This window comes from Dipteris shenzhenensis, chromosome 3 (genome assembly GCF_047967505.1).
Source record: "Dipteris shenzhenensis isolate YYH24624 ecotype China chromosome 3, Dip_SZ_1.0, whole genome shotgun sequence".
NCBI lineage: Eukaryota > Viridiplantae > Streptophyta > Polypodiopsida > Gleicheniales > Dipteridaceae > Dipteris > Dipteris shenzhenensis.
The window spans coordinates 12,055,792-12,065,814 of NC_141598.1; the positions used below are offsets into that span (position 1 = coordinate 12,055,792).

Below are 10,023 nucleotides of genomic sequence, written 5' to 3' on the forward strand. Positions count from 1 at the left end.
TGCGATTTCATTTACAGGTCTTCCGAGCTATGCCAGGAGATTGCGTCCTATTCTAGGTGTTTCTAGGCTATCCAAGCTGCTACAGAAGATTCTGATTTGCTTTCGGGCTATCCAAGCTCTGCAGGGAAACTTGAGATTTGATTTTTGGAGCTTTTGGGGTGTTGATGTTGATTTAGGTAACTTTCCAGGCATGGGTGTTCTCTTCTAAGCTGCTTTTGGGGTTGTGCCAGAGTAGAATCATCTTTTCTTTGCAAGATCTAAGGTTTTCCAGCCGCTGCAGTGACCTATCTTCTATGGATATTGTGGGTAGAAGAAGGCTCGCTTTTTGCCTGCTTTTGCTGTTGGTTGTTGGCTAGTTATTATATTTGGGTTTCTTTCCTTGCGAAGAAAGGTTGATTTATGATGTTGGGCAGTGGCCAGGGAGGCTATAGATTGAGGCAACCTATTTGGGAGTGCTTTGGCGATTGATTGCACCAGAGTTTGGCTATTGAAGGCTTTGTCTTGTAGTTGTTGCTTGCTTTTGTTGGCTGAGAATACAGGATTGTCTAGTGATTGGATGCCATTTCACCATTTGCAGTTGAGCAGGGAATTACAGGGTGGGCTGGATGGGGAGTCTGTGGGCATTGGTTTGCCTGTGGTGCAGCTTCCTAGAGACCTTTGTAATCAGCCACTTGGCTTCAAATGAATGTTAAATAAATACCACAAGGGGTGCCAATGTTTGGGGCCAATTGGTGTCCTTGTTTTTGAGTAGGAGCGCCCTAGCTCCCCTGTGATCTAATTTGTGGTGCATAATTATTTGTCAAATTACTATGTATGCTGTAATTAAGTGGATCCTACCGCCCTTTATGTTGTTGCGGCTGGTTTCACACACACTAACATATGTCTCCATTGATGTGATCTCTATTTTCCCTTTTTTGTTAATTCATTGAAGAAACATATGGCATTCAAGAGGACGAAGATGGGTTAATAAAGAAATACTATGGAGAAAGTACACATTAATTGATCCTCAGATATCGATAGTACTTCGGATTATAAAGCAATGTGAAGAGTAATCAAGTTTGTGTCGATCGAGACAATCCGAGGAGTTTTATCAATGGAGCAAGTAAAGATCTGAGCAGGTGCACTCTAAAGGTGGAGTTTTATCAATGAAGCAGGTAAAGATCTAAGCAGATACACTCTAAAAGATCCTGGTATGCTGTGCAGAGGGTTCATAGTAGCTTAGATCTCTGTAGAAATTGGATAAGGATGCCCCCAGGACAAATGCATGGAAAATAAGATTGAGCAAAGTGTGGGATGCTACTCCATTGTTCAAATTTAGCTGTGGAGGGTTGATCGGCAAGTTGCTTGTGAAAATAAGGGTCGCCAAGTGGAATTCGACACAATTGCCTTTTTGTGTGTTTTGCAAGTCAAGGGAAACATAATGCCCTGAGTACTTCTGGTGTGGAAAAAGATAGGTCGTTGGTTCAGTGGAATGCAAATAGTTTTTCCAATAAGATGGAAAGTTGCTCTACAAGGAGATAAAAGGGGATGAATGCTAGTTTGTGGAAAGTTTGGCAGACCATCACAGCTGTCATCATTAGTTGGATATGGCGACTAAGAAATTGGTTGATTTTTGGAAAACAAGCTGCTCTAGGGATGTGGTTTCAAGAGCTAGAAGCCTCTTTGAGGATGGTGTTCAAGGTTTGGAGGGTGGATTATTAAGAGTTTGAAGTACTAAAGTTGAGTAGATGTCCCCCTTGTAATTGTTTCTTATGAGACTGAATTTTCCTTTATATATATTATATATAGAATAAATTTTCGCAAAAAAGGGAGTGGGAGGAGATGGATGCCCCATTGCAAAATATTATTGGATGTACTCATCCTACCCCCTACTAACTTGCTTGACCTTAGCCCCTTTGGACCTTGACCAGAACAAGGTGGTATGACCATACGAAGCGATTTTAGACAAAAACTATTGAATTCTGGACTAACCGAACTACCCACATTTAAGTTACCTAACCCCAATCGCCCACAATTAGATTTTGTTAACACACGATGCCTACATAGCCCCCCACAATCACTCTCCACGTGGAGGAATGAACCAGAGATGGACCTTTAGGTCGGATTGTCCCAGCCTTCGACGAGAAATCGTGACCTCCGAAACTTTCCACGAGGCCCCCGGCCCATTCCAACCTGTACATCACCACAAAGAGAACAACATGCAATCGGCGTAAAGGTCTGCAGGGTGGTCGACTCAGATCAAATTTGAGCCGTCCGATCTGAGCCAGATAGTGAGCGGGAATCTACCCTTTCCTAACTTGGCCTACAACTATCACTATGAATCGACCACGGTTACGAATCGGCCACGTGTCGTCTAACACCTCTATCCCTGCACGTGGGGAATAAGCTAGAGTGAGGGATGTTGGGCTAGAAATAGTGTGAGGAATCCGGCATGTGATGGCCGGCGGGTTGTGGGCCCATTCCCCACTACATGCATGGTATGCCATTAAAGCAGTCATCTTCCTGTCGCTACCGATTTCTGTTTCGCGCAAGAAAATGTGGCTTTGACGTTAACCTGTTCGAAGTCCTCGTTCCTGTGCTGAGAATTCCTTAATGCCAACATATCACTCGTGGTTTCCTTCTTCTCATTGAGTAACTAATTCTTCTTAAGTTCAGTTGATCCGCTTCTTCCCTTACAGCTGTAGAATGCCCATTGAAGTTCTTGCTCTCATCTGTGAACCCCATTAATCCTATAGGGCTATTTCTCTATTGTGAGACAAGGTATTATGTTGCGCTCGAATTTCTTGGATAGGGGGCTAAGAATAGAAGATAAGGCACAAGGGCAAGCCACCAAGCTGTCACACGGTGTGTGGATTGCTGAAGAAGTGCTGAAGGAGCTAGGGCAACCATACAGGGTAGTATGTTACACAAGCCTACAAGCTCAAATATGTTCGATAGGCCGGGCCCTTTGGCAAGGGATACAAGAGAAGACTTTGGTAGGCACAAGGGTAAAGTTCTGCGGGCATTGCATTTCCGCTATATGAGGTGGATGACCACCAAGCTACCGCGCAGTGCCTGGATAGCTGAAGAGGTGCGAAACGAGATGTTTGATAGGCACCATCTGAGGAACGAAGGCTGCAGTTATGAAAGCTTGAATGCAGAGATTCTGAGTCAGCTGGGTCCAGAAACCGATTATGCTACCTATGCCTCTCTTTTGAGACGTTGCACTAGTGCAAGAGCCCTGTCTGATGGCAAACGTGTGCATGAACACATGAACACGCGTGGATATTCTGGCAACATATTTTTGAGTAACCTTCTTCTACAGATGTACAGCAAGTGTGGGAGCCTGGAGAATGCACGTGCTGTGTTTGACCGAATAGCTTATCGGAATTTGTATTCTTGGAATATTATGATCGCAGCGTTTGGCCACAATGAGGGCCTGGATGATGCCCGGGCATTGTTTGCAGAAATGCCTCAGCGGGATGTGGTCTCCTGGAATGCCATGATCGCTGCATGTACCAAGAATGGGCATGGGACGGAGGCCCTGCAACTATTTGGCCGAATGCAGGCTGAAGGCTTTGAGCTAGACAAGGTTACTTTCATCTGTGTTGTGGATGCATGTGCTAGTGTGCCGGTCATAGAAGAAGGTCGAATGGTCCATGCTACTGTTGCTGGAACTGGATTGGAGTCAGATGTTGTTGTGGGAAACGCCCTTGTTAATATGCATGGCAAGTGCACGAGCCTAGATGATGCAAAGGCAGTGTTTGCAGAGATGTCACAGCGGAATATGGTTTCCTGGAGCACCATGATCGCTGCTTGTGCCCAGAATGGGCATGGCGGGGAGGGGTTACAGCTGTTTGGTCAAATGCAGGCGGAGGGCTTCGAGGCGAACAAGATTACGTTCATCAGCCTTGTAGACGCATGTGCCAATGCGGCAGCCCTAAAAGAGGGTCGAGTGATCCATGCTACCCTTGCTAGCAAGGGGTGGGAGTTGGATGTGGTGGTCGGGAACACCCTCATAAATATGTATGGCAAGTGTGGGATCCTAGATGATGCAAGGGCAGTGTTTGCAGATATGCAACTGCGGAATGTGGTCTCCTGGACTGCCATGATTGCTGCTTGTGCCCAAAACGGGCATTGCAGGGAGGCTTTGCAACTGTTCTGCCAATTGCAGGCCGAAGGGTTTGAGCTAGACAAAATCCCCTTCATCTGCATTGTGGATGCCTGTGCCTGTGGGGCAGCCCTAGAAGAGGGCCATGTGATCCATGCCACTGTTGCTGGCAATGGATGGGAGTCCGACAATGTTTTGGGGACAGCCATTGTAAATATGTATGGAAAGTGTGGGAGATTAGATGATGCAAGGGCAGTGTTTGCAGGGGCACCACAGCAGAATGTGGTCTCTTGGTGTGCCATGATTGCTGCATGTACGCAGAATGAGCATGGCAAGGAGGCATTGCAGTTGTTTGGTCATATGCAGGCAAAAGGCATTAGGCCGAACAAGATCACATTCGTCTGTCTTGTGAATGCATGTGCCAGTGTGGCAGCCCTAGAAGAGGGTCAAGTGATCCATGCTACCATTGTTGGCAGTGGATGGGAACTTGATGGCATTCTGGGGACAAGCCTCGTCAATCTGTATGGCAAGTGTGGGAGCTTAGATGATGCAAGGGCAGTGTTTATGGAGATGCCACAACGGGAGGTGGTCTCTTGGACTGCCATGATTGCAGCTTGTTCCCAGAATGGGCATGGCAAGGAAGCCGTGCAACTATTTGGTCAAATGCAGGCCCAGGGTTTCCAGCTAGACAAGATCGCCTTCATCTGCATTGTGGATGCGTGTGCCAGTGTGGGAGCCCTAGAAGAGGGTTGGTTGGTCCAGTCTACTGCTGCTGGTGAAGGATGGGAGTTGGATGTTGTTGTCGGGAATGCCCTCGTCAATATGTATGGCAAGTGTGGAAGCCTAGATGATGCAAGGCAAGTATTTGCAGAGATGCCACAGAGGGATGTCATCTCCTGGAGTGCCATGATCGTTGCAAGTGACCAAAATGGGCATGGCAAGGAGGCCCTGCAATTGTTCGGTCAAATGCAGGCCGAAGGCTTCGAGCCAAACAAGATCACCTTCATCTGCATCGTTGATGCATGTGCAAGTGTGGCAGCCCTAGAGGACGGTCGAGTGATCCATGCTATTGTTGTGGGCAATGGTTGGGAGTCAGATGCTGTTGTGGGGACAGCCCTTGTCAATATGTATGGCAAGTGTGGGTGCCTAGAGGATGCAAGGGCAGTGTTTGAACAGATGCCATTGCAGGATTTGGTATCCTGGAATGCCATGATTGCTATGTGCGCCCAGAATGGTCAGGGTAAGGAGGCCCTTCAACTGTTTGATAGAATGTGTGCCAAAGGCTTAGAGCCAGACAAGATCACTTTCATCTGCATTCTCACTGCTTGCAGTCATATGGGTCTGGTTGCTGATGGGAGGCGATACTTTGCCTCCATGAATAGAGACCATGGCATAACCCCCTCGGTGGAGCATTATGTTTGCATGATTGATCTTCTTGGGCGAAGAGGACTACTGGAAGAGGCAGAGGACTTGATCATTAATATGCCATTTGAAGACATCTCTTCAGCATGGCTGATATGCAGTGGAGGTTAGAAAGTCAAACGGTTGGTAATGGTGTGCCAGACACCAACTGTAATTAGTATGATATTTGAAGACATCTCTTCAGCATGGCTGAGCTTGCTTTCGTCATGTAGGATTCACAACGATGTGGAGAGGGCTGTGCACCCTGCAAATTTTTCTGTTGAGACAATCGAAGGAACGCTTCACCTTATGTATTGCTAGCAAATATCCATGCTAAGGCAGCTAGGTTTGATGATGCAGTGGAGGTTAGAAAGTCAACGGTTGGTAATGGTGTGCCAGACACCAACTGTATGTGGAGGTCAATGGTGTAACTGTCGTTTCATCTCAAATTTCATCTTCAAGGTTGTCCAAGGGACATCAATAAGGGTTTAGGGAAGCGAGCAGACCAAGTAGCAAAGACGGATCAGCAAGACCTTGGTCTAGGTAAAAGTGGATCTAACATTGGAAGGCTGGGCCAACAGCAGAACCTAGCTGCAAAAGCTAGGTAACATAGCAGCAGAAGCTAGGCCTCAATGGAGTCAGCAAGAACCTCAGACAGATAACCAATGGAAGCATATTAGTGGACATGGACAGGAAGTGATCGAGTGCTGGAGCCACACATATGGGAGCTAGGTCCAGGAGAGTGGAATCTGCCAATTATTTAGCTTAGCATGGGAGTCGTATGAAAACTTGCTCTCTCTCTCTCTCTCTCTCTCTCCCTCTCTCCCTCCCTTGGAATTGCATGCAACCATTTTCCCTTATTACAATCTCCCTCCCGCTTCTCCCAAACTCTCTCCCAGCTCTCTTGCTGTCTTATTCCATGCTCTCTAGCTCCTATTCGAGTTTCACAAACAAAAATGCTCAGGTCTAACTTCTTCTCAACCCTAAAAAACAATAAAAACTCAAAAACTCTATACTTCCCCTAAACCCTAAAAATTATAAACTCCTCCTGAACCCTTAAAACTCTAAACTCCTTTTAAAATCTAAAAGGTCTAAACTCCTAAACCTTAAGAATTTCTAACTCCTAACCTAAGAATCCCTTCCATACCTTAAGTTCCCAACGTTTATGCTCTTACTCTTTTTTCTAAACCCAACTCTAATTTGTAAACCTTGAACCCCTACTCTTGATGTACTATTTCTTATCTTCAACCCATAAATTCGACTTTTACACAACCCAACTCCAAATGGTAAAGGAGACTTGTTCTACATTCTTCCACTTCTTAAGCTAGATCTGCGTTTATGTAACAAAACGAAAAAATAGATCTAATATAAGAACTTGAATTTGAATGTGCAAAGTTGTAAAAAATTATTTAGAGTGTACAAAAAGGCTAGGGCCACAGTTTTGAGTGCTTAGAATGCAAAAGCAACATAATGAAGTTTCTAGAATTTTTGCAAAATTCCAAATAGATTGGGGGATGGAAACTTTGCAAAGTCGTTCAATGTTAGATTTGTGAATTCAACCTAAACTTTGACAAAATTCCAAATAGATTGAGGGATGGAAACTTGGCAAATTCATTCCATGTCAAAGGTTTGTGACTTCAACCTAAAGTTTGTCAACTTATAATTCATAAATCATATGTAAAGTTTGCGTCAAGATTAGAAGGCATTCAGTATATATAAGGGCTAACTAATGACATTTTGGCACATTTTTTATGTGGTCATTGTAAACAAGTTATATCCTAAAAAGTGCATAAATCTTGTCAGAACTTTCAAAATTTGAGGGTTGCTTTACACAAGTGGAGTGTTATAGCATTTCTAATCTAGATATACACTTGACATAGGGGTTTTACACCATTTGGGGTTAAAACTTGCAACATGCAAGGCTTTCTCTAGATGGCTTTTAAAAAGAAGGGGCCATAAAAAGCACAGAGAATGGTAAAACTAGAGCACAAGCGATAGGATTTCTTAAAAAGAGCAAAGGGCTTAAGAAACTCAAGCATAACACTCCAAGGAGAAGGGAAGAACCAACAACAATAAGGTTCTATCTTTGAGTGACGGAACATCCTACATAAAAGGGAAATAAATTTTTTCCACATGACTTTGTTCTGATGGAATATAGATCATGGAAGGAGAGGTTGAAGGAGAATGATGTATTTTCTTTGAACCTCACAAATCTTTAAAACTTTGGGTTATTGAAATTTCCTTTGCTCGAGCTTCCCTAACTCAAGTATAAGTTTGCACATATATTTTGGTACGTTTTGAAATATTCAATCATATGGGTGTTGTATTCTTCAAGATCAGCTTGCATAGGTGCAAGAATGTTCTAAAATATAAAGGCTTTTTACAAGCGTAACTCCAGTTAGCTAGCGCCACATTATTCTTACAAATCACTCGAGTATTTAGATTTCACAAAAGCATGCTGCAGAACATAAATAAAATTTTGGGAAGGGATTGAGAAAACCAAATCCACATATGACTAGAGAAAATTCCTCAAGAACTCTACTTTTCATACTCAAGCGAGCTCAAGTGATTTCCCTCTATGTGAGCTTCAAGCTAAAGTTAACAAGCTAGCAAACCTTGTATGCATGTGAAAATGTTGCATATGTAAAGACAAAAGTTCAATCCATGAAACTAATATAGTCTAATTGAGTTCCCATACTCAAGTGCTAGGGCTTATACGTGCATGCCCTAGCCCCTATACTCAAATTCCCTCTTGAGCAAAAATCTCCAATTTCCCTACAAAGCGTCATATGCTTCCATGTGATGCCTATCCTCATCTCAAGCCATTTCTTAGTGCATGCATGATCTTAAAACATTTGACAAGACAGTTGTTCCCTATACTTGAGCTCAATATCCTTATGCTTGAGTGCTCAATATTATGGTTGAGTCACACATGCACCTAACTATAAAGTGTTATCATATGTACTTTGCCAAAATCATCACAAGGGCCATAAGATTGTTGCTAGAGGGAAAGTAAACTTGTTGTTCCAAGTGCACTGCACACAAAAAACACTTTAAAACGTAGAAGTTTTATTTTTTATTATACTTGAGTAACCATGACTTGAGTTCAAGTGCGTAGCATACAAATACAAAATCCAAAATTTGGGCATGTGCAAAAAGTCTTAAAGGGCCACTCAAGTCCCTAGATTATGCTTCATTCAATATAATGGGGGGTTCAACGTTAGGTATTTTTAGTCCAATTAAAAAAGTTTACAGACATGAGAACTATAAATAAGCCCATGAAGCAACAATTAGCATTAGAGGGGATGATTAATTTACAGTCTGATGGTGAGGGTGCCAAATTGACTGCACATGAGGTAAGTATTAGTAAAGAGAAAGAATTATAAAGCAAAGAAATGAGCATCAAGGATGATCCAATCCATAGAGAAAAATTTGTAGGGAGCATAATCAACACCATTGATCTACCCAAGGAGAGAACATATTGGTGTCCACACTACATAATCATATAGCAAATTAATGTCCCACATAAAGATCCAAGGTTGTGGTGTTATAGCAGGCCACGACGTCAGCACATGCTTTTGTAACATGAGAAATTAACGAAATGGAATTATGAATCTTGCTCACATAATAAACTGAATAGGATCATGAACAAGAAATAAGGAAGAATTAACCAAGTCATACTTATAGTTTATGCCAAAATGAACTCATCCCTACTAGGTTTGTTGTTTGAGTAGATAGATTGACTCGAATCATTTATGGCAAAATGAACTTATCACTACTAGGCTTGTTGCTTGAGTGGATAGACTAACTTGAATAGATATCCATTGATCATACACTCATGTTGGGCTTCAACAAGGTAGCCTTATCATGTGGCCCAAATGCATGAATAGCTTGCTCATATATAGGATTGTGCATTGAATCTATGATAAGTAGCTTTATGTAGAATCCCAAACCACCATAATGATCTCACCATTGATTTTCCCATAGTTCTAGAACACCACTTGAGTATATTTTAAGTGAGTAAATTCAACAAAGTAGCAAGAATCTTTGCTACATTGCTTTGTATGGCCCATCCAAAGACCATCGATGACGTCATTCGAGGTCTAACAACCAACTTGTCCCCATAAATTAAGAAGGGGAATAAGATGATGCAATTGAGTTACCCACATAGGACCAAACTCCAATCAAGAATAAAACCACCCACGCCAAGCCCCTGGTAAGCTTGAAAGAAGAATTTCCTTTTCATGTATTCTGCTAACCCCTAGGGTAACAGGCAACTTGGGTCAAGTCACAACTCAGGTTGTGCCAGCTTGAAGGAGACCAGCAAACGACACAAACTTTGGCTGACGCGGCTGAGAAAAGCAATGTACCTCCTAACTTGAAGGCGATTAGCTTGACCACTTCAGTCCAAGCAAAGAGTCTGAGTATATAATAATAGAGTGTGAATTGTAATGGGCTTCTAATCCAAACTAGTCTTGTGTTGTGTGTAGAGGCTAGAAAAGCCAAAGTCTACTTGCTCATAGAGTCCAGAG

At 43.1% G+C, this 10,023-nt stretch overlaps 1 protein-coding gene across 1 annotated transcript; it reads left to right on the plus strand.

Moving 5' to 3' along the window:
• Positions 1-2,926: 2,926 nt before the first annotated feature.
• On the plus strand, positions 2,927-5,623 carry LOC147903365 (pentatricopeptide repeat-containing protein At2g13600-like). Its single transcript, XM_087371468.1, has 4 exons — positions 2,927-4,014; positions 4,123-4,675; positions 4,760-4,923; positions 5,422-5,623. Exons 1-4 carry the CDS (start codon positions 2,927-2,929, stop codon positions 5,621-5,623), a joined length of 2,007 nt encoding a protein of 668 aa, XP_087227594.1.
• The last annotated feature ends 4,400 nt before the right edge of the window (positions 5,624-10,023 follow it).

Coding starts and splice junctions, on each gene's coding strand:
- LOC147903365 (XM_087371468.1), top strand. CDS start 2,927: ATGTTCGATAGGCCGGGCCCTTTGGCAAGGGATACAAGAGAAGACTTT. Junction 4,015..4,122: donor CTCATAAATATGTATGGCAA/GTGTGGGATCCT, acceptor CGGGCATTGCAG/GGAGGCTTTGCAACTGTTCT. Junction 4,676..4,759: donor TGGAGATGCCACAACGGGAG/GTGGTCTCTTGG, acceptor GGTCAAATGCAG/GCCCAGGGTTTCCAGCTAGA.